The sequence below is a fragment of the Mesoplodon densirostris genome, chromosome 17 (assembly GCF_025265405.1).
Source record: "Mesoplodon densirostris isolate mMesDen1 chromosome 17, mMesDen1 primary haplotype, whole genome shotgun sequence".
NCBI classification, from domain to species: Eukaryota; Metazoa; Chordata; class Mammalia; order Artiodactyla; family Ziphiidae; genus Mesoplodon; species Mesoplodon densirostris.
The window spans coordinates 4,776,425-4,801,372 of NC_082677.1; the positions used below are offsets into that span (position 1 = coordinate 4,776,425).

A 24,948-nucleotide genomic window follows, 5' to 3' on the forward strand; every position below is an offset into this window, starting at 1 on the left:
CCAGGCTCAGTCCTGCCTCCAGGCCCTGGTCCAGGCTGGGCCCTCTCCTGCCATGTCCTCCTCTCCTGTCCATCTCCTGTCCTTTCCTCAGCACTTAACCTCCCATGAAACTTCCTAAAATACTCCAGGAAACAAAAGCTTGCCTCCTGCCATACCCAAAACAAATCTGTCCAAAACCGGCTTCGTCTTCCTTTTCCAAACTAGAGGAGTGCAGTAGCTGATGTAACAGCATCCTCACTTGTACTCGTCTGGAAAGCACCGTTTGTCCTTGATTCACAGGGAGTAAATCTCCTGGCTGTGCAGTCAGAGTGTCTGGGTTCAAATCTGCTACTTGGGTCACTGACTTAACCTCTCTGAGCCTCAGATCCCTCATCTACATCAGGGCCAATAACAGGCCTTCCTCTAGGAGTTGCTGACGTTGGCCCAGCTGGCACCACGCTGGGCTTGCTAAGGACTCAGGTGATCCCTGCTTCTCCTCCATCTCCTAATCATCCCTACGGAGGAGTGCTTTTCCATCATGGAGTTTGTGCCCGAGCCTCACACCTCGGGCAAGCAGGCTCCTGTTAGGGATATTACTGGGCCGATTTCCCTGAACATCCCGTCCTTCCCCTCCTCCCCATGGGGATGCACTGCCCAGTGACCGGCTGCTGGGGCGGAGGAGACCTCCAGACACAAGATGATATGAAAGGGGGAAGAGAAAGAGTTCATGTTCTGGGAAAACAAAGCAAAGAAATATCTGTGTTGATATTTGAGATGGCCGGCAGCCCCCCTTCCCTCTGGGGAAAGAAAAGCCGGGCCCAGGCTCCCTCTGGGGGGGTGTGGTTGGACCAGGCCCCACTTTCGAGGCCACAGCCCCACCTGGTGGCGCTGTCACCACACGGTCACCTCTCTTGCTGGGGCCTGACTGTCACTGTCCTCCTACTGACAAGAATCTGCCCATGATTTCAGCACCAAACACAATATCTGATTTACTTCCTCTACAATAAACCATTGCCACTGGGAAAGTTCTATTCATTCCTGCCCCAACAGGACTTCCATCTTGGGGAAAACATTCTTTTCTAAAGGGGAAATGCCATTTCGGCAACATAAATCTGACATACCTCATACTCGCCTGGATTGTAGGGAAGCGCCCATTTCTCTAGGATAAAAAAGTTACCTTCCAGGATGATACCTGCACAGGTAGCCTGCCTCCCTCTACGCATCTCCTGCTTCCTCCTGTGCCCCCGCTGCTCCCCCTCAGCATCCTGCTACGGGTCTGGGCACCTGCCAGCCCCTCCTGGGAACGGTCTTCCCCTTCCTGGCTGGTTCCTCGGGTTCATTCTGAGCTGCACCCAAATACCACTTGTCTAAGGGAGCCCTTCACTCTGTGCCCTCAACGAAAAACCATGATCGTGTGTCCTCTCCCTTAAGACATTGGGAAGTGTCTTTGTCCCTTATTTATTATCTGTTTCTCTCCCACCTACAACGTGAGCATCCTTCATGTTTCACGTTTGTGTTACTGGTCTTGTTCTCTGTTTTCCTGGCAGCATATAGTGCCCAGGCTATAGACACACTCCATAACCATTTGTTGAATGAACTCATTAATTTATCTTTCAAAACTGGACTATTCTGCCAGCTCAGCAGCCCTTGCCTGTTCCAGGGCAAGGACCGGGGCGAGAGGAATGACAGTGATTTTGCAGGAAGCAGTGAGATCACTGAGCGTGTGGATTGGCCTGTCTCGGAAGAGATCACTGACTTCCTCATTAACTCACTGAGCAGGTCGCCTGGACCAGTGCGGCTGGGTCTCCCCTGTGCTGGGAAGAGACTCGCATCCCTTTTCAGTAACCTTTCCAAGCGCCTCAGCTGTCACTGGGCCCTTCTTGTCTCTAACATGGAGGGGTGTGTGTGTGTGTGCGCGCGCACGTGCACGAGCCTTGACTCTCACGTCCTCTGTGCAGGGGGAGGGGGAGGAAGGGTATTTTGTTGTGGACACTCCTTAGGCTATTTTTGCTGCTTCGGAGACTAAAAGTGCCCCAAAGAGGGCGGAGGAGCAGCGGATAAACCCTCACTGTTGTGCTTACACCGTTCTTGCACAGAGCTCTCAGTTAAGGGATAAAGAGGCCATTTAATTTCTGAGCACTGGCGCCTAGTAACCATGACTGTCAGCAGGTGTCACTGTCCCACAAGACGTGAAGTGCAGGGACGGACCCATAAATCTGGGTGGGGGGAGGGGAACCGGAAGAGGCTGGTCCTAAAGCAAGGGGTGAGGAGCGACGTCTCTGGGGTCATTCACATGCTGGTTTACGGGGCAAAGTAGCACATGTCTGGTCTCCTAACCTCCCTTGAGCCAGGGTGAACCTTTTAGTTAGTTCAGTTAGCTTATTTGCTTTTGTGGGGATGTGTTTGTCATTTGTTTTTTTTTGCAATGCCGTCCACTTTCTCTGTTGGACGCTGACTTGGGAGCCGTGGGGGGCTGGGACCTTCCCAAGCCCGCCCAGACAATCTGCGTGGTCACCAGCCCTTCTCTGCCTGTCCATCCGTCCTGGAGCTTCGAGGTCAGACTCTCCCCTGCCCCCGTCCCTGTTATTTGGGAGCATGGCCCCTCTGTGGACAAAGGTGGCCTTGTCACAATCGCCTGTGGCGTCTTCCTCCAAGAACTGCTTCCTGCCTCTAATGGAGCTGTTCCTTCCTCGGGGCAGGTTCGCTGGAAACTCAGGAAAGCTGACTGGGGAGAGCACGGCCTTGCTTCTGTCCAGACCCTCAGGCTTTGACAGTTGGTCCTCCGTGTCTAACCATTTCTGAAATATGCGCATCACTGACAAGATGCCCCAGGGAGACCTAGGCCTGGGTGCTGGTGCTGCGGCCCTATCCCAAGTACTGTCCCTGGGCGGGGGACGGAGAGCTGGTCTGCCCGACATGTGTCCCCAACAGCCCCTGTTAAACCATCTCATGACCCCCTTCCCACGTCACAGGAGCCCCGAGGTTTCTGGGCCCCCGACTCTTGCCTGGTCCTGGGAGGCCAGATCCGCATTTCCCTGATAAAGTGCACACAGGGTGGGTGGTGATTGCATTTACCAACGTTCTGCCCTGGGGTCAGCACACCAGGGTGGCCTCCCTGCGGGCATTGGGCCAGGCGTGCCAGGGAGGGGGCCAGGGGGCAGCCCGGGCTCTGCAGCCCTGTCCACCCTGCTGTGTGTGACGTGGGTGGGAGCAGACCTGAGAAGAACTGAGCTCTACCCCACGCTCCCACCGCCAGGACACACATAGATGCAGGGCAGGCACTTCCTAGGACGCATTCACTACATTCTGGCCCCGTCGCGAGTTCCCGTTTCTAGCTTGTAATGCTTCTGGGGTTAACTTTCAAACAAAACAAGACAAGACAGTACACTGTGATTGTCTACAGCTCCCAAAGGCAGGACAGTGAGAGTTGAAGACACCACCTCTGCTCTGGAGCATAGAGTTATCCGTATTTCAGAAGGACCAGAGTTCTTAGACCTCCTGGTAGAGCATGTGGTAAATTCGAGCCCGAGGAAACTGATCATTCCTGCCTTGGCCTCCTTCCAAATGATCTCTCAGGGGCAGAGACGTTGAGAGGGTCCTTGAACGATGGGGCGGTAGAATCAGGGAATTATCTTGTGCACGAACGCCCTTGTGGGACACCCCAGCAGATGTGTTCCTTGCTCTTGATTCAGTTTTTCCCATGGCTTCCTCTCACGCGCGTTCTAGCCCTGTCCCCATCGCCGTCCACAGATCCAGTCATCTGGATTGCTTGAGGGTACCTTGAGGCTCACAGCAAGGGCACAGACACCTCCTGGAAGACCTTTACAGAGGGAACACCTGTATTCCTGACTCAGTCACAATATATGTCCCTAACCAGAGAAATGAGTTTGGCTTGGTACAAAAAAATGTTTGATGGACAGAGGGGAAGAGGAAGGAGGGAGGGAGGGATGAGAGCTGATGCCCTGCTCACTGTCTTCCAGATTAGAATGCCACACTTGGCAGGGAGGTCCTGTGCATTTTATACTGAATTCTAGAATTTTAAGACTCGGGGGCCCTTAAATAATCTAGTACAGAAAAGGAAACTGACTTCCTGAGGGAAGAAGGGACATCCAGAGTCACACCGTTTACTTGGAAATTGATCACATAAATTAACCTGTTGCTATTTTGTACTGTTAGCAAAAGTAAAGTTGAAGTTGAGATGTTTTAAACCATTTGGGCCAATAGGTTTAACAGTATGTAACAAGTTGTAGGCAGTATTTCATTTCTAAAAACTAGAGGTTACTCTTACTGTTGTAAAATCAAAATGTAACAAGTATTTTAAAGTGTAATGGAAGCGTGAGGTCCGTTCCATTCCATCCTCCAAGGCAGTGGGATTGCTCTTCACCAGATGCAATCGCAGCCCCTCAAAGGTCCTTCCTGTGACCAAGGTGCCCATCCCGGCCTCCCCACATGCCCCAGGTGGTCCTGCTCAGATGTGCACAAGCTCAGTGATGCTCAGTGATTTTGTACTTTCATTGTGTAAAATTGCTTTTGTTTTGTTACTATGCATGAAATTGTTCTTTTGGCAAATACAAGTTAGATGTGGACCCCATGCCAGGCCTGGGTGGTCTGTGGGTGTGGTCCCTGCTCTCGGCCAGGGGTTTTGCCCTCAAGAGCCCACAGCAGGGAATCAGGACACACAAGAGGGTGGCATTGATGGGAAGGTTGGTCAAGGAGGTGGCACTCAGGTCTCCCAGTTCTGAAATTAAGTTGTTGGGCCCCGAATGGAGGACTTGACATTCTCCCCTCTTCACTTTCACCTGAGCTTTCAACTGGTCCTCCTGCTCTTCAGGGCCACCTGGCTTCTGGTCACTCGACCCCATCAGCTGTTTCTGTGAGATGAAACATTTAGTAAGTGTGTCTCTGTGTCTTTCAGGGTTTGTCAAACATAAATGACAATGATACCAGACTGCAGTGTGCAGAGTGCAGGAAACAGCATTCTTCCTCTCCAGGTCCATACTGTCAGGATTCCTGACAGGCCCGGAAACAACCTGAAACAGTCGGGGTCTCCTGACCTGGGGTGGGATGCAGCACACCTGGGCGAGAGACACAGCTTTTCTCCTGGCTCCACTTCCAGCTTCAGCGCCTTCTGGTCATGTTTACCCCATCCCCACTCCTTTGAGCTCATTCTTTCCATGAAAAGAGAAAAAGAAGCAAAACAGCCAAGTAGTTGAGAGGCTCTCTGCCTCCTTTTTGGAGTTTGTTAACATTGTCAACATTTCCCGAAGTCTTTATCTTCTTTACCCATGAAGCTGAAGAATGTTCCCTAGGAACTCTCTTCCTTGTAATTTTTTGCAGGGTAAATCCACAAAATGTATTAAACCTGTGCTGTTTCTGGCTAATTGACGGCACTTTTGTAAACTGTTTAGGGCAACTGTCAGTGGGTCTGGGCTCAGCTGGACCAAACTGGGGGGCTTTCAGTCAGAGCAGGTGACTGACACCTTCTCGGGGTTTCTTCAGACCCCCTTCTGGTCTCCAGGTCTCGGCTTCCCTCTTTCCCTCCTCCCCATCCTGTGGCCCTGATTTATTTCAATATTTTGAGCTAATCAAGAAGTATAGAAATAGTAAAGTTACTGAGAGGAAAAAGTCTAAATTGCCACCTCCGTGTAACACCACCAGTCTCTCAGTTCTCGAAGGGAATCTGCTTTTGTGAAGAGCCAGAGATGTTTGCTCTCCCAGGGTGAAGCCGTTCAAAGCAGAAACTGTTAAAATGATTATGGGTAGTTAATATGGGCAGATTTCACCACACTGTCCTGAGTGTTCTTTCACTTAGAAGACTGAGATACCTGAAACAGCAGGGTTTATTTTTGAAAATAAAATACTAAGTACAATAACATAAATATAAAAACAAGTTATATTTTTGTTTTTTCACCTTTAACATGAGTATTAAAACATGTACTTCTTTTAAAGGTCTGAGTTGTTCCATTAATGTGTTTTAAGTTGACTACTTTTAAATTCACTTTTTGCTTCTGTACAAGTTGCTTTCATTAAAAATTAACTTTTCTTCCTGTTGGCCCTCAATGAAGCCCTTCTCTCAACATGGGTGGCCCCTCATGTCAGTCTGTATAGGACCCACTCACCAGCAAGTGGCTTTGTTCTATTTTTAAAAATTTATTTTATTGAAGTATAGTTGATTTACAATGTGTTAATTTCTGCTGTACAGCAAAATTATTCAGTTATACATATATACATGTATACATATATACATTCTTTTTCCTATTCTTTTCCATTATGGTTTATCACAGGATGTTGAATGTGGTTCCCTGTGCTGTACAGTCGGACCTTGTTGTTTATCCATCCTGTATACACTAGTTTGCATTTGCTGACCCCAACCTCCCACTCCATCCCTCCCCTCCCCTCCCCTCCTCCCCCTTGGCAACCACAAGTCTGTTCTCTATGTCTTTGAGTCTGTTTCTTTCTCGTAAATAAGCTCATTTGTGTCATTTTTTTTTTTTTTTTTTACATATAACTGACAAGTTTATTATCAAGAAACTTCAGTAGGTTTTTAAAAGACTGTGTTGGTTTTACAAGACTGAAAGATGACAATCCACGACAGGACATATAAACAAGGATCATTAAAATATTAAATACCATCTAAATTAAAAGACCATAATTCAAATTAATTATAATCTTTGTGTCTTGTTATAATCAGCTGTACAGTTACCCTTCATGAAATTCACCTCACCAACTCATGAAGACTACAAAGCCTCACTACAAACTCAAGTACATAATTTACAATAATCAATGAGTTTTTTGCACTTAAGCATGCACTATCACAGAAAGCACATAATCTTATATACAGGGATTTTTTGTTTCTTCAAAATGTATCTCAAGCATCGTTTAAAGTGCGAGCTACAAATATGCTGTATCCTTCAAGAAAAAGGCTTCTAAAGGAAGTGTGAGACAGCTACACGATACTGCCAAGAGTGGTTATATAACTAACCGAAGGAAACCCAGCAACACCCTGCTAAGTCTGCTTATTGTGGCAAAACCTCCTCCTTTGTAGCTGAGTTCTTAGCTCTTACTGTATTACCAGCCAAACATGTATTCCATTGCTTTGGATACAAGACTTTCATCTTTTTTTGGTGTTTGTCTGTCAGAAATAACCTGATAGTCACTAGTAGAAGCTTTGTATGCTGTAGCAAGAGGTCTCATGGTAGAAATCCTAGGAGTACTTCCAGGTTGGGTTGGTGTACCTAAGGTTTTGATTGGTGGTGTAAAGGCAACGGATGGAGATGATAAAGCACACCTGTCACTGTTTTCCATAACGCTTTTATCTATACATGGTTTTACACCAATCATGATGGACTCTCCAAAAATTCTCCCATCTTTGCTTAAAGCTTTCCGGGCCTGCAGTTTAGACTGATAACGAATATGCATCCAATTTCCTGTGTTAGACATCACATGTTTTAAGATATTTCCATACTGTGCAAATTGTAATAATATATAGGAAGCAGATGCTTGAGGAAACCCGAACACAGTCACCCAAGTGTCATCGAGGTGATCTTCAGATGTCAAAGAATCTCCTTGAGTATAAAAAGGATCCAACTGGGCAGGAGATAATGTTGTCTTTCGTGGTTGACCAATGTTTGCTGGACTAAACATACTTTGCCCTGTTCCAGGAGTAGTTGTCATAACTCCGACAAGAGGACCCTGCATTACTGAAATGTTTGCCTGTCTTCTTGAAGTTAAAGGTGTTGATCCAAGTCCTGGGCTGGAAATGTCATCATATATACTTCTAACTGGTGGAGTTCCACTTTTATCTTTATGAGCTGGTACAACTGGCTGTGGTGGTGACCCACCTGCAAGTAAAGGTGATCTCATTTCCATTACTCCTACTGAAGGGCCACTAATTGATCGAGGTTGTGGAGTCACTGGAGCTGGCAAATCCCCCATTAAAAATCCAGGTAGGAACTGGGCATTAACCCCTGGCTTTGGAGACGTGGGTGAACCCAGCATCATTGGTTCAGATCCTAACATGGGCACCTGGGGTTCCACAGCAAACGCTGCCATCGCAGCAGCGGCGACACTCGGCCCTGCACCTCCCCGGTTTTCAAAAATGGCCTGTGTCATATTTTAGATTCCACATATAAGTGATATCATATGGTATTTGTCTGACTTACTTCGCTTAGTATGATAATCTCTAGGTCCATCCATGTTTCTGCAAATGGCATTATTTCATTCTTTTTATGGCTGAGTAATATTCCATCGTATATATGTATACCACATCTTCTTTATCCATTTCTCTGTCGATGGACATTTAGGCTGTTTCCATGTCTTGGTTATTGTGAATAGTGCTGCTATGAACATAGGGGTGCATGTGTCTCTTTTTTTTTTTTTTTGCGGTACGCGGGCCTCTCACCGCCGTGGCCTCTCCCGTCGCGGAGCACAGGCTCCGGACGCGCAGGCCCAGCGGCCATGGCTCACGGGCCCATCTGCTCCGCGGCATGTGGGATCTTCCCGGACTGGGGCACGAACCCGCATCCCCCGCATCAGCAGGCAGACTCTCAACCACTGCGCCACCTGGGAAGCCCAGCATGTGTCTTTTTAAATTATAGTTTTGTCCAGATATACACCCAGGAGTGGGATTGCAGGATCCTATGGCAACTCTATTCTTAGTTTTTTGAGGACCCTCCATACTGTTCTCCATAGTGGCTGCACCAATCTACATTCCGAGTGGCTTTGTTCTAAATATGGACTTTAACAAACACACTACAGAAATTACATACACTCTTGTTGAGTGGAACTCTGGAGGCAGCTGAGAAAATATCCAGCCCAAGTTAAAAATGATCTTTGAATTGACTGGAAAACGTTAATACGGTTCATGTTAATCGCAGAGATCTCTGGTAGCACGTTTCTTCCCAGTCTTGCTCATTCTGCAGGATCCTTGTAATTTTAACTCTACCTTGGCACACCTGGAGGGGGGGTGTCTCAGAATCCAGTGCGACAACTAGAATATGAGATAAGACTCCTGGTGGAGAGGCGGCGTTTGCACAGGACACCTCAGGGAGAGGAGGGCAGCAGTGACCATCCAATCCCAGTAGCCCCGAGAGGAGCCCCAGGTAGACCCCCGGGGTGGGACAACATGGGCAGAGTGACCTGCAGACAGGAGCAGCCTCGGTGAGCCTCCCTCGGTGACACTGTGGCTAATGACTCTTGAATTAATGGACCAGGCAGGCGGTGCCCTGGCGTCTTGACACGTCTCGGGACGCATGGCTCTCTTCTTGCCTGCGTGTGTCCTTTTTTTCTCTTTAATATTTATTATTTATTTGGCTGTGCCAGGTCTTGCAGCATGCAGGTTCTTGGTTGTCGTGTGCGGGGTCTTTTTAGTTGCAGCATGTGGGATCTTTAGTTGCGGCATGCGAACTCTTAGTTGCGGCATGTGGGATCTAGTTCCCCGACCAGGGATCAGGGCCCCTGCCCTGGGAGCATGGAGTCTTAGCCACTGGACCACGAGGGAAGTCTCCCGTGTGTGTCCTTTGATGGTAGCATGCAAATCTCTGATGGTGGGCCAGCTTATGGAGCTGCCGAATCAGGACATTACAGAGACCTTGGCTCTGATGCCCTCCACGTTTAGAATCTGAGTTCGTGAATGGATAAGGCCCAGAGAACATACTTTTTCTGAAATAAGAAATTTATGATGAAATCCTCAGTTCACAGTGACTATAGTAGAGTTTAATTTGCTCCAGGTTATATCCCAGCAGGCTGGGGTATAAATCCGTGTGTTCCGGCCACAGTGGTTGTGCTCACTACTGGCCACCTCTCGTGTGTGTGTCCCCTACAGCTAACCTTGTGTAACTTTTCTCAGGATCTTGGATCTAATCGTTTTGGAAGGCAGCGCCGTGGGGAGAGAGGTTTCAGAGTGCGTGGTTTGCTTCTTCGAGTATTTGTTTGTGACGCCTCCTCTCTCTCCAGCGCTGCTACAGGACCACGGATTCACACAGACTGGCAAGTAAATGGCAGTGCCCCAGTGTTCAAGCTCCGGTGTCCACTGGATCAGTGCCAGCGGAGGCGAAGGTCTCACACGTTGGTGCCATCCTCTCCGGGGCTTTCATCTCTGTTCCAAGGAATTTGATATTTTCAAAAATCTGAAATCAATTGGAGTGGAGCCGGCTTTGTGCAGCAGGTCATTAATGGCCCTGGAGCCGGCTGATCCTATTTGCACAACCTTTCAATAAACAGCTTCAACAACAACTAGGGTGGAAAAGAAAGCACACACCCCATCCAGTCGGGACAAACTCGAAGTATTGATCGCACCACCTCCTTCCCCAACCCCCCTCTTTCAAAACAAATTTCGAGTCTTACACCAGGGCAGTTGATCATTGCCAAACTCCCGTGTCACCAGGTCCCGACTGTGTTTTGCTGGCATAGCGCGTTGCCTCCTTTAACTGGACTAACTTCCAAGATTTCCTGAGGCCAGGGCTATGAACAGCTGAATGCTGGGGAAGGCAGACATGAAAGGAACATCTGGGTGGGCCCAGGAACTCCAGGTAGCTCCTGCTGACTGATCACTTCTTAGCTCGTTGTACAGATGCTGCCATAACCCTCAGTCGGAGGGTCTGGTCCTCCCAGAGCCTGTAAACAGAAGGCGCTCCTGCTGGGAAGGCAATGAGCAGGCCCACAGAACCTCTCCACCCAGGGAGGCTTCAAAGTCTTTATTAGGCTTCTTTCTGTTTAGACCCCGTCCTGTTGGTGAGAAAAGGAAGGAAAACCATGGGAGAGAGTTCAGAGAGCCCTGTCTTCTGGTCTACGCCCCTGTCCGTGCTGCTCTGCTGACCTGACAGCCTTCTTGGGTCCTCACCCATGGTGGCAGCGACAATGACAGCTTGGTGACAGGCAGACATGGATTTTCTCCTCTCTCTTAATTGTTCCAAAATGGGATGCGTCACCACAAGTTAATTGCTTAATTGTGCAACACCCTTCCCACTCCCTCAGTGTCATCGGCTTTAATGATTCATTAAACCTGTTTTGCTTATTCTTTTTCTCTTTCAGGTGTTTTTAGCTCCTATCTGACTACACTATCACCCTGTTTGGGAGTGAGGATAATCTCTAAGGTCTTTGTGACACCTTCCAAATAATGACTATAGATACGGCCAAGGGGCAAAGTGTATGGATGCTGTAGACAGACAGATACGCGTTCATTTATTCATTCAACAGACGCTAAACAATTTCAGGCCCTGTGCTGCCTAAATGTTAGCTGTGCCATGCACCCTGATTAAGCCAGGGGGTGAGTTTGGACCAATTCTTTAGGACCCTGAGCCACAGCCGCTTCACCTGTAACCATGCAGATATGATGTCTCTGGGTTTCCATGAGGTTTCAAGGGGGTAATGGGCAGGGCTGGCATTGGCAGGACTCAATAATTTTTTGTTTCCTTTTTTTCCTTTGGGCCAAACACAATGGAGGCAGTTTTGGTGGATAACTTGATCCATGAAACCTCAATTTGTTAGTCAAATGAACCCGTGGAGACATGGCCACTCTTCTATACTTATCACTGTGTAAAAAGCAAGGCCTCTGACCCCACTCCATATCTTTAAAAAGTTGACTTTACCTGGGCAAACACTAGGTATCAAAGAAACAAATAAAAGCAACACAAAAGTTCAGTTATTCCAGGTGGGAGTTAATTAGACTTACCCAGTCATCAAATGGCATCTGGACTGTCAAGTTTTAGGATAACGCAGTCTTGATGAGGGACCAGGAGGCCTGGTTCTGACCCCAGCCAGGGCCACTGCTTACCTAACTAAAGCATGTGACTTTGGACTTAACCTCTCTGTCTTGGGCCAAACTTCCCTTTATCTGACCAAGGAGGGGCTAGGTGCTGGGTGGTCTGGGAGCCCTTCTCCTCTCTCCCTTCTCTCTCTCTCCTGGCTTCCTTCCCTCATCCCTGGGGCCCCTCCAATGCTGGGCCTGTGCTGAACAGGCATCAGAGGACTGCCCTACCCTGCTGGAGCCCTCGGGGCTGTGGGAAGACAGGATCTTTTTTCTATTCTGGTTGTAACAAGTGATGCGCCCAGACGACATTGATGTTCTATGAGCTCAAGCTAGAAATGGTTGTTGGTATTCTTCTTACTGCTTTCCGCGCACTTCTAGAGGTGGACGAGGAGGAGAGATGTAGCTTGCCAGAAAGGTGATGAATCATCCCAGACGCAGTCCTGAAGCTCGGGTTCTCAGAACTCACCAGGCGGGTGCTGTTGCCAGGAGAGGGAATCAGCACCACCTACAGACATATGGTCTGGCTTACCTGGTTATCTTTTTTTTTTTTAACATCTTTATTGGAGTGTAATTGCTTTACAATGGTGTGTTAGTTTCTGCTGTATAACAAAGTGAATCAGCTATACATATACATTTATCTGCATATCTCCTCCCTCTTGCTCTCCCTCCCACCCTCCCTATCCCACCCCTCTAGGTGGTCACAAAGCACCCAGCTGATCTCCCTGTGCTATGCGGCTGCTTCCCACTAGCTATCTATTTTACGTTTGGTAGTGTATATATGTCCATGCCACTCTCTCACTTCGACCCAGCTTAACCTTCCCCCTCCCCGTGTCCTCAAATCCATTCTCTACGTCTGCGTCTTTATTCCTGTCCTGCCCCTAGGTTCTTCAGAACCTTTTTTTTTTTTTTTTTAGATTCCATATATATGTGTTAGCATACGGTATTTGTTTTTCTCTTTCTGACTTACTTCACTCTGTATGACAGACTCTAGGTCCATCCACCTCACTACAAACAGCTCAGTTTCGTTTCTTTTTATGGCTTACCTGGTTATCTTGTCATCTGCTTTCTGGTACTAAATGATGTTTTATAGATTTTGTCTCAGGTAACTTCTTAGTCTTACACCATAAGACGCAACATCACTCAATGCCCTGAGTTTACATTTAGACAATAGCCTTCCTTCCTTCCTCTTTTTTTTCTTTATTTTTATTGTGGTAAAAACCCACGTAACATAAAGTTTACCACTTGAACCGCTTTTAAGTATCCAGCTCAGTGGCGCTAAAGCACATTCACTTTGTTGTGCACCCGTCACCACCATCCATCTCCAGAACTTCTCCATCTTCCCCAACTGAAAAATCTGTCCCCTCTCCCTAGCCCCTGGCACCCACCATTCTACTCGCTGTGAACGTGGCTGCTCCAGGCACAACCTTATTCTTTCCACCGTGGGTGGGAAGGAGGGTGCAGGTTCACCCTGGACAAAGCTCTTCACAGGGAAGAGCTCAAGAATCTCAGTACATGAGGTTGTGGGCACCTGCGTTGTCCTGACAGCATAATCCCGAAGACAGCCTCAGGGGCTGCAGTCTGTGTTGCCATGGCGATTCTGCCCTGCGCTCGCCCCAGCGGTCCACAGAAGGAAGGGATTAGGGGTCACTTTGGAGCCAGTCAATCCTCTCCTTGGTCACTGGCCTTTCGAGGGACCCCTGCAAATCCTCAGACTCACCACACCCTCTCTGAGCCTTGAAGGTGACCTTCTCTCTGCCGCGCCCTCCCTGTGCCTGGCGGATGCCGCCGGGGTCAGGTGCCTCTTCCTCCTGAGAGCCTTTTCCTGCATCAGGGACCCATCCTATGATCTCTCACGCCACCCCAGCCTTACGACTATGGAATTCCTTCCTGTAACTAATTGTCCCTTTGCTGGTCACTCTCCCTCACTCCTATATCACCTGAGCCTGACAATAGCAGAGGTGGAGGTCTGAGACGTGCAAACGACTAATGAAGGACATGCTCTCGGGGAAATGATCCACAGGAGTGAGGGGCGTCAGGCAGGGGGAGACGCTTAGCCAACATGTAGCCTCAGCCTGATGCCCGGAGAGTTCTGGAACATGAACAGCACCTCAGAGCCGTCCCACGTGGGATAAGGGGGGCAGGCTTTTGTACCTACACCAGCCAGTAGGCGTAACCTTCCAGACGTTTTCAGGGGATGTGGTGTCCTGAGGAGGGCAGCTCTCCAGAGAAAGTGCAGCTGTGTTAGCAGCCAACACCCCCCCCCCCCGGGGTGCGTGGGGCCCGACAACGCTGTGTGTTTTGGAATGAAAACTTTTTGAAATTAACGAGGAATCTGCCATCTAGCGAACATCCACCACGTGCCAGGCACTGGGCCCTGCTTTTTACCTGCACCAGCTCGGTCTGTCTCTAAGCAGCCCTATGAGGCAGGTGCCAATTGCGCAAGTGGAGATGGACGTCCAGCAAAGCTAGGCGACATGTCCAGGATGCACAGATAGGGGTGGCTGCGTGGAGGCCTAGATCCGCTTACCTGCTCCAACGTGATGTGCACGCGCAGTAACGTTTGAGATGCGCCGGCCTAGACAACGCACTGACACCTCTCTCTCTGCCTCTTTATTTAATTTTTATTCAGAATAGGAAATATCGTGTTATTTCCTTTCCCCATTTTGCTTTTCTGAGATCGGGCCTGGGCAAACCTGCAGGGTTGCTAAGCTGGTAGGGACATTTAAGCGACAAACCTGGTCAGACCCCTCCCTCTCTGAGGTATCCTTCCCCTCCCCTTGGCAACACTCCCGGTGAATGGGAAAGGTCCGTGGCTTTGGATTGGTTTCTGTTCTTGCCCTGGGGAACTCGGGTTGGCGGGGGGAGACCCTGCATTCCTGGCCACTCCTGTTCCCACTCAGCCCCTGGGAACACCCGTGTCAACAGTCGTCGTCGCTTTGCCTGTCCCAGGACCCGGGCCATGGCAGTATTTGTCCGAATTAGAGTCCGTTGACTCTGCAAACACGCTCGCTCTTCCGTCGACCCCGAGCAGCTGCTGCCCTTGTTTGCCCCGCGTGGTCAGCAAGCAGACAGCCGTCCTGGACAAGCCCCAGCAGCTTCCGGCCGGAGGGAGCAGCCGGTACCCCCAGGCTCCCCGGCTTCACCGGGACAGATGGCGGTCTCGGCTCGGCATTCCAGAATTGTACCCAAGAAATAAAGCCTTCATACAAAAGTGTAAAGAGCCCTGATATACCCGCCAAGGGACAGCCTCTGAGCCCTGGCTCCATCCGACCCCCTCATTCTGAGCGGGAAGAAGCTTAGCTGGTGCTTGACTGAGGCGGTCCTCGCTGCAAGATCGCTGGGTTTATATCCTGGTTCCCTCGAAAGGGGTTTAACCTCTCTGCTGCTCAGTTTCCTTCCGTGTAATATGGGGCTGAGAATCCTGTTGGGAGGGTGATATAAGCAAATAACATATGGTACTTAGAAGAGGGCCCTGTACACGGTACATTCTCAATATAAAAATGAACATTTATTTGTCTGTCTTCTGGCTAAAAGAGTGCTGAGTGGTGAGGTTTTGGCGTTGGTAGTGGTGTGTTCTTTCCAGCATTAAGGATCCTTCCAGACAGGAAATTGGCAGCATGGAATGCTCGTCAGTACTTAGCAGAGTTTGGTTGCAGCCAGTAACAAATGATGGCAGCTGGATGCCCAGAGTTCCAGTCCAGGTCCCATCCCTGCTGCACTGTCCGTGGTGAGCCTCCGCCACCGCCACCTCCCGTTCCCACTACCCCTGGGACTCTGCTGGTCTCTCTTCTGAATAGACTCACGGTGGGGACGTCATACTTCCTGGACCAGTAGGATACTGTGTGTGTATCTATCCCACTGGTCTTACACGGCGTAGCTCTTGGAGGTTTACAAGGGGTTTCCTTACACTTTTGTTGCTTCCATCTTGAAAGTACCAGGCAGATATTTAAAATTTAGTGCTGAACTGGGTCTTCTTGGGCCCCCCAGGGTCAATTTCCAGTGGTCTTGCCGTGTGAACATCAGGCAAGGCCTGCTACAGCTTCATAGCTTTAATCAGCAGCAGAATAAAGTGGAATTCCTTGAACAAGGCCCGCAAGGATGGTGAGCTCCTCCTTAGGCTTCACTGCCTTCAGTGCCAGCGAGCCGCGCCCTGCAGGCTCCTCCTGAGTCAGACCAAGCTCGTCTTTCCCTGGCCATGGAGGTCTCTGTGAGCTGCCACGCCCGTCACAAGGAGTGCCCTGCAAAGTTCTGACCTGGCAGTGAGGGCCAGGCAAGGGAGGGGACTTTGGATAATCCCAGGTGATGCTTCTTTGGAAAGGAGTGGAAGACGGGGATCTGTCAGTGAGACATAGGCTTGTCACACTGCTGTGCCCGAGCCTAGCCCTAGACACTCTGGTGCCTAGCAGTGCCATTTCCTGGGAAAGGTGAAGAGAGGGTTAGTTTCCACCTGCCCTTCCTGATTCAATCAGCTCTCGACCCAGTGAGCAAACACACGCCAGTCTCTCGGGCTGTCTCCCTGACTCCCAGGCCAGACCTGCTCTGGTGGAGTCAACATCTCCCATTTTATTTGGTGGCTTCCAGTCAGTAGGAATTTATAGACACAGCCTATCCTTCCAGGTATTATTATGCTCATAAGGTGCAGAAAAAATCGTTCAGCCACACCCTCATCTCTATTTCTCTTAAGCTCAGGAATCCGCCAGTTTTCGTCATGATTATGCTCCAGGTTTTCTGTGTTTCCGGAATGACCAGGAGGGGGCACTGTGTAACCACACAGCATCTCCCTGACAGCTCCGTGGACTGGTTTCCCCAGGTCCTCTAAGACCTGGCCATCCCTCTACCTGCAGAGAGTGGTGCCAGGCTCCATCGACTCTGGAAATCTAACCTACCTTTTACCTGGACCAGAACACCTGGATGAAACTGCTGTGTAACAACACCATCTTCGCAAGATCAGAGCAGTACATTTAGCAGTATCCTTTCTGGTTGAAATGATGGATATCTCGTTCTTCGGTGCTGCAGTGACAGTGAATTTATTGATTTGGGTTGAATCACGAAATGATATTGACACCAACTCTTTACACTCCTGCATTTTGTCAATTAATTTGAAAATTGGTCTGTTTTCCCCAAGTAAGTTCAGAGCATAAAGCTTTAATTGCATGTGTGATTTTAGGTACTGTTAAGAATTAGGAGGAAAGTATCGTGTAAAAACAAAATATGAGTATTTTTAAAAACCCAGATTTACTGAAGAATAACAGAAAACAATATTTAGCACTTTTGTGTCTAGTTTTTACATTGGCCTAACACGGAATAGGAGAAATTTTTGTGTTAATAACTGTATTTTGGCACCAACAACAAAACCAAAAAGCTTTAAAAAAAAAAAAAAAAAGGTGCCATCAAGAGAGAACTGATGCACCCAGTGATGTACAAAACAAACATTAGCAGAAATAAAATAGAATGAGGTATGTGGGAAAGGGCTTTGCAAACTCTAAACTGCCAAAGTAGGGCCATGAGAAGGGAGTGAAACCACACTTTTCCTTTTGGCTGCGTTGGGTCTTTGTTGCTGTGCACGGGCTTTCTCAAGTTGCGGCAAGCCGGGGCTCCTCTAAGTTGCGGTGCGCAGGCTTCTCATTGCGGTGGCTTCTCTTGTTGTGGAGCACGGGCTCTAGGCGCACGGGCTTCAGTAGTTGTGGCTCGCGGGCTCTAACGCGCAGGCTCAGCAGTTGTGGGCACAAGCTTAGCTGCTCCACGGCATGTGGGATCTTCGCGGACCAGGGCTCGAACCCATGTCCCCTGCATTGGCAGGCGGATTCTTAACCACTGCACCACCAGGGAAGCCCACAACACCACTTTCTAAGATGAAGGATAGCCCTGAATTATCAGCTCTCTGCTGTTCCCAGGCAGCATTTTGTCAGAATCCACCAATGGGTGTTGGCTGCCCCCGAGAGCTCCTACCCCTTCTCCCCACCAGGAGGCTCCAGTCCTCTCTTCCGCTGCATTTTCTTTCCTAGACCCCTTCCCTTCCTTTCACGTGTAGATTCCCCATCCTTCCCAATTATCCTCCCACAAAGGGTTTCCCTTCCTTGTTCCCCACTCAGTCTGTGATAAGGCCATTAAGGCTTCTGGGAGCAACAGATGAAATAAAGCAGAGCCCACCAGCCCCACTGTATTGAGACTGTTTCTGTGTCTATCGCCCCACTAAGGGGAAAACGTATGATTTATTTGTGTGTGTGTCTATCCCAATGCCCAGCACAGTGGGGTAAGCCAGAGGCATTCAGCAAATTTTGTGAATCTCAGCTAAACTGAAACCTCCAAAAAATGTGATCAAGGCTGCACGGAAGCAATACTTCAAGAATCCACTGCTGATAGATTTGGATAATTTAGAAATCACAAAATAGGGGGCTCAGCTATCAGCTTTGACAGCGTTTGCTTTTAGCTTATAGCTCTCCTTCCTCTTTATCATGGCACAAAGAGTACTTGGCAATAAATCATGCTTCTCTTAAAACTATTTAAATCTATTTTATATATTTTTATTTTGTGTATTTTACTTAACATATATTTATCCGATATATTAACTCATTCAATGTTGTTACTAACTCTATAAGTTATACATTATTGGCCCCATTTTCAGAAAAGGAAACTAAATTTCATGTCAATACTAAATGACATTGAAAACTGTGAGTTATGGAAGTAAATTTGTTTTAGAATAAGATATCACAAAATTTTAGAAGCTGACAAATACCATAAACACTTCAAAATCCAGGAAAATACACAATAATACCTGACATACCTCTACAAGACATTTTCCTTCATTAAAAAATTTGTAAAATATACTAAGATAACCATTTTTAAGGGTACAGTTCTGTGGCATTAAGTACATTCACATTGTTGTGCAGCCGTCACCACCGTCCATCCCAAGAACTTTTCCACCTTCCCAAACTGAAACCTCATTAAACACTAACTCCCATTTCCCCTCCCTCACACTCTGGCAACCGTCATTCTACTCTGTGTTTCTGAATTTGACCATTACAGGTCCACCTCATGTAAGTAGAATCATACAATATTTATCTTTTTTCGACTGTCTTATTTTGATTACTAGAATGCCTTTAAGGTTCATCTATGTTGTAGCGTGTGTCAGAATTTCCTTCCTGAATAATAAAGGCCGAATAATATTCCATTGTGTGATTGTTTATCCATTCATCCATGGATGGACTTTTGGGTTGCTTCCACCTTTTGGCTCTTGTGAACAATGCTGCTGTGAACTTGGGTGTACAAATCCCTGCTTTCACTTTTTAGGTATATACCCCGAAGTGTAATTGCTGGATTATATGGTAATTCTATGGTTCATATTTTGAAGAATTGCCATACCATTTTCCACAGTGGCTGCACCATTTTACATTCCCACCAACGATGCACAAGTTGTCCAATTTTCCCACACCTTCACCAACACTTGTTATTTTGCTCTTTTGATAACAGCCATCCCAATGGATGTGACGTGGTTCCTTCATTTTTCGACTTCATACTTTCTGATCCCTTCTTCCTATGTCAATGCTTTTGTATTATCATTTGCTATAGGAAGACAGTTCAGTCTTTTTTCTTGCATGGTGTGTGGGATTCATTAACTATGTGACTTCACACACACATGGTCACCGTGCATAATACTGCTACAGACTTGTGTCTCTCAAACACAGAAGTCCTGATATAACACTTGATTTTCATAAAAAATAAAAATACATGTGATGGGGCTTCCCTGGTGGTGCAGTGGTTGAGAGAACGCCTGCTGATGCGGGGGACACGGGTTCGTGCCCCGGTCTGGGAAGATCCCACATGTCGCGGAGCGGCTGGGCCCGTGAGCCATGGCCGCTGAGCCTGCGCGTCCGGAGCCTGTGCTCTGCAACGGGAGAGGCCACAACAGTGAGGGGCCCGCATAACGCAAAAAAAAAAAAAAACAAACAAAAACGTGATGAATTCAACTAATAGTCTGCATGGCTGAGTATACTCCTGAGAGGAGACAACTTCTGTTTGTCTCAGTGTCATTGAAAACCAACTTCTCCATTGAAAGTTGTACATGCCTGGTGGTTAGAAGAATGTTTCACCTCTGTGTGCGGATGCTGGGAGCATCAGTGCAGTGGGAGGTGAACATATTCCTAGAAGCTGTTCTTCCACCAGGACAGCCAGCAGTAACTTACCTGTACACAGAAGGGACTGGGAACCTACTATATACATCTCATCAAACCAAATTAAATATATCCCTACTCAACTTCTAAGATGGGATCCTAAGCAGGATCCCCATAATGTCTGTTTCTATTCCCATGCCACCCAACACTCGGGACAATGTGAGTGGTCTGTCTTTTTCCTACTCATCTGTGGGAACCCTTTATTATCCCAGATACAAGTCCTTTATCTATTACATGTTTCACAAGCATGGTCTTGTACTCTTTGCTGGCTCGCATTTTCACTTTCTTCATAATGTTTTTTTTTTTTTTTTTTCTTTTTGCGGTATGTGGGCCTCTCACTGTTGTGGCCTCTCCCGTTGCGGAGCACAGGCTCCGGACGCGCAGGCCCAGCGGCCATGGCTCACGGGCCCAGCCGCTCCGCGGCATATGGGATCCTCCCAGACCGGGGCACGAACCCGTATCCCCTGCATCGGCAGGCGGACTCTTAACCACTGCGCCACCAGGGAGGCCCCTTCATAATGTTTTTGATGAACTGAAGCTCTTAATGTTAATATAACTCAACTTGTCTATTTCCTTTATGGTTAATGATTCTGGTGTCTTGTTTAAGAAAAGTGTCCTGAGCTCAAGATCAAGAAGATATTTTACTGTTTCCTCCTAGAAACTTTGTTTTATCTTTCACATTTAGACCATCAATCCATCTAGAACTGATGTATGGTGTGTGGGGGGGCAAGATTTGTTTACACACACACACACACACACCCCACACCTACATGCACGCACACAGACACCCCCACACCCACCCACCCACACGCACACACGCACCCAAGCACCCACACACACACAACACGCACACAACAAATATATATAAACACCAGTTGCCATAACACCAATTATTGTGAAGACCATCCCCTCCAGTCCTCTGCACTGGAGCTTTCCAAGTAAATCCAGTGTCTATGTATGTGTGGATTTATTTCTGGACTCTTTCTTCTGTTCCACTGGCTGTTTTTCTATCTTTGCATCCATACCACAGTGTCTTAATTACCATATGTTTATAATAAGTCTTGATATCTGGTACTGTAGAAGCTCCAATTTTGTTCTTTTGTTATTCTTGGGCCTTGGTATTTCTCCATGAATTTTGGAAATAGATTGTCAATTTCTAAAACAAAATAAACTGCTTGTATTCTAATTTGGATGATATTGACCAATAGATCAGTCTGTGGAGGACGTAGCTTAACTTTTCTCTGTCTTAGATCCCTCTTCTGAAAAGACCAAAATACTCACTGAGCAGTCATGAGTATGACGTGAGCGATAGGTTTGCAGACTAAAAAAAAAAAAATCACTATAGAAATGCTGATTTTGGGCTTCCTTGGTGGCGCAGTGGTTGAGAGTCCGCCTGCCGATGCAGGGGACACAGGTTCGTGCCCCGGTTTGGGAAGATCCCACATGCCGCGGAGCGGCTGGGTCCGTGCGCCATGGCCGCTGAGCCTGCGCATCCGGAGCCTGTGCTCCGCAACGGGAGAGGCCACAGCAGTGAGAAGCCCGCGTACCACAAAAACAAACAAACAAACAAAAAAAAGAAATGCTGATTTTTTTTTTTTTAATAAAATGAGAAGGAACACGTGTAAGGATTGGGGCACACCCTTCCTACAATGGGTTGTAAAAAGGTTGGAGCAACTCTGGGATCTGGTCTCTGCATCTCCTTTTTCCTTCACTGGCTTGGAGCTCAGAGGCTGGAGTTCAGGGAGGAGGAGGAGGAAAGGGCGAGGTTTCCTGCCTGGGCTCCCCCTGTACCCACAGCCCCAGCGCGTCCTGTGATGACTGTCTGTGTGTTTGTCTTCTCAGGTCGTTCACTTTGCAGCCTGGAAACTGAGGATGGAGTCAAGTTATGATTTATTTTTCAAACACACCTGCTGAGTGCCAGGTCCAGTTCTGGGGTAGCTCTGCCTTTCAGGTGTTCTGTGTAGAGCGCCCACCTGGAGAGGGGATGACCAGGCACCCCCGATGGGGAAAGGGCTTTTCCATGTGACAGTCCCTCTTCTGTCCCCTGGAGCATGCGCTGAGTCCAGCTGAGGCCTTTCGTGTGTGTCTGGGTGCCTAGGGCAGGAGCTAGAGGCAGTCTTCTTTCTCTCCCAGTCAGGCTGTTTGCTAAACACCACCCCCACCTCAGCTCTAGGGGCTTCCTTCAAAGGCTTTCCTCAGAATCCCCTGGACAAACACCTTCTGGCAAAGAGGAATCCCCAGGCCGAGGCAGAGGCAGGCAACAGGGCTCCACGGCACCTTCTCTTCATGGGTCATTCTCTTTGCTTCCTACTGTGGAGCCCCGGAGGGCGACCACATCTGCGCCGCGGGCAGTGCCCCGAGGGGCCACAGTCCCTTCCGCACCCCCCGCAGTGCGGCCCGAGCCCCAGGGCGCCCGCGGACATTCCTCTTCTCGGGCCCTGCAGGCTCCCTCCGTGCTTCTGCCCTTTCCAGCTCCCCAGGGGAGGCGCGGGAGCCGGAATTTGCAGGACCCGAGGAAGCAGCAAGCCAGTTACAGACTGGAAGGCCGCCAGCTTGGGGCCTGCGTTCCCCTGCCTGGGGAGCCGCCCAGAGAGGGCAGCGGGCAGGCCCGGGGCTGCTGCGGGGTCCCGGCCCCTTCACGGCTCCGGCCGACTCCGGGCAGCTGAGCGGAGGGCGGGCTCGGCCAGGACGGCCGAAGGTACACAAGGGCCGAGGTGCTGGGCGGACGCTCAGGCTCCCGGTCGCTTGACTCGCCGCCCCCGGTCAGAGCCGCCCGGGCTGAGGGGATCCAGACGTGGGCAGGGCCGCTGCCGGCAGGCCTCCTGGTCACCGGGTACCTGGCGGGGGCGGGGGGGAAGACAGAGAGAGAAAAGGGACAAAGGGAGCCCACCATAAAAGCAGCCGCAGGTCTGTGATCGCCAGAGCCTTTGTTTAGAGCTGGTTTAAACAAGCTGGGAACCTTAGGAAGGGGAGGCCATAAACTGAAGTGAAAATAAAAGTGTTTACAGCGAGGAACAGCGAGCTGCCGGGACCAGTGGGGCAGCCGTGGAGGAGCGCCGCGCACAGGCTGCCTTCCTCGGCCTGCGGGCGGGTCCGCACATCACGGGCTCCACGCAGACGGAGGGACGGGATGGGGGGGGAGGGGTGCCGCCCGCCCACCGGCCCGCATTCCAGGCGGGGGGCGGGGCGGGGGGAGAACAGGGCAGGGTGCCAGGTCCCTGTGACATCTAGAGATTCATCGCCGGGGGCTGGGAGATCTCAGAGTCAGCTTTTCCACTCCTCTAGGAATTCCTTCATAATGGACTTGAGGGGTTACACTAATAAGAGGGTTGGAGGGCAGTTGTTTCTGGAAGAAATGCCTCTCAGGCCCGACTTATCAGCCTGGAAAAGGTGTCGGGGAGGCAGGTTTCACCGGAGGGGACAACATTCCTCAGGGGAGCTGCATGCAGCTGTGGGTGGTGAGGTGCAGGTGTTTGTGAAGGTGAGGCGTCCGGGGGGCCTCAGCCCTGAGATGTTTTTGCGGACCCTCCATTCACTCAACACATGTAACCGGCACCTGTCGTAGGCCGGGCATCCAGGCAGGGGCTCGCCAGGAAATGGTGTACATATATACACTGCTGCTTTTTAAAAGATTAATTCTCCCCAAGGACCCATGTAACAGGATACTTTTGGAGAATGGTAGTACCAAAGAAAGCTAAGGCGATTCTTGGAAGTATACTGGGCTGAGGTCAGAGGGCATCATTTGTTGTCTGTGCTTAGAGGGAAAGACTGACAGACTTTTTTTGCAAAAAGTCACACTGAGCTCACCTTCCTACTAATAAGGAAAATGAGTAATCAGAGGCTCCTGGGCAATGCGTCAGGTTTTTTTTCCCTGTAAAATTTCGTGCTGACTCTGGCTGGTAACGTGTGGAAGTGGTGCTAAGCTGGGTCCTCCAAATGCAACGCCCAGATGGAGAGAGCTCTCAGATGGAGACTGGGGTTGGGGGGTGGATGCCACCACCAAGAGAGTGTGAAGGCAGTCAGCTCTCCCACTCAGGAGATCTTAAGAAAAGTGAGTCCGTGGGGATCCTGTGCCCTTGGTCCTGAAAAACCAGTGCTTTGGGCAGGGGGAAAACAGGGCAGGGAAAGGGTGTGGGCTTTGCAGTTAGACAGTTGGTTTTTGAACCCCACCTCCTCAATGTAGTAATTGGACAAATGGCAACATCTCCAAGCCTCTGTTTTCTCATCTGTAAAATGAGGATAATAATATCCCCCCCTCCACCCAGGGACTTGATATGAGGATTACGTGACATGGCATAGGTGGAGCTCCTGGCGTCACTTCTCCTTCCCTCTTCCCAGTGAAGCAAAATTTAGTATCGCCCCCCTCCAAATTCTGAAAAATGAAAAATTATAATAACAGAAGTACCAAAAAAAAATAGATGCGTTCTCCTTGTTTGAAACATCTCGAATTCCTTCACCAGTGACACGCACTTTCACTGTCCATATATCCTGATGACATTGGTTTAGGACTTTCAGTTCATTCATGTAGTACCTATCGTGTGCTAGGACTGGACTAGGCAATGGAGATACAGAAATGAATGGCATGGTCCTTAGCTACAAGACAAATAACACAGGAGCAGATAATTTCAAAGGCACAAAGGACTGGGGGGAAATACAGCAGAGCCCTGCTTTGCCTTGCTTGGGGGTGGGGTTGGGAAGAATGTGGTTCCTGGTTAGGTAAATCTGGAGAAAGTGATCATTTCTCTAGAAAATAAATCTCTAAAATTTCAAGATATGTCAACCAAAGATCAACAAAAGTAATTGAGAAATAATTAGTGGTAGATTCAATGATTATTTAATAAGCATTATTTGAATAAGAAGTTCTCCTGACAAACATTCATGGGGTGTCTATTTGCAAAACTGCACAGATATGAAGATACGATGCATGAAAATGAGCAACAAGAAGCTGGAGTCCTAACAAGTAAAAAACTGACTCTAATCAAAGCAGCTGATGCTATGCTGGGAGCACGTCAAAAGCACGATGAGAATGTGTGGCTTTTCATTTCCAAA

The 24,948-nt window shown here is 48.8% G+C and overlaps 1 protein-coding gene across 1 annotated transcript; it reads right to left on the reverse strand.

Moving 5' to 3' along the window:
- Positions 1-6,654: 6,654 nt before the first annotated feature.
- Positions 6,655-8,053, reverse strand: LOC132477538 (nucleoporin NUP35-like). Its single transcript, XM_060079938.1, has one exon. The coding sequence runs from the start codon at positions 8,029-8,031 to the stop codon at positions 7,048-7,050; it is 984 nt and encodes a 327-aa protein (XP_059935921.1). The 5' UTR covers positions 8,032-8,053; the 3' UTR covers positions 6,655-7,047.
- Positions 8,054-24,948: the final 16,895 nt, after the last annotated feature.

What these genes read in the sequence shown, in the direction of transcription:
- LOC132477538 (XM_060079938.1), bottom strand. Translation starts at nt 8,031, where the DNA reads ATGGCAGCGTTTGCTGTGGAACCCCAGGTGCCCATGTTAGGATCTGAA.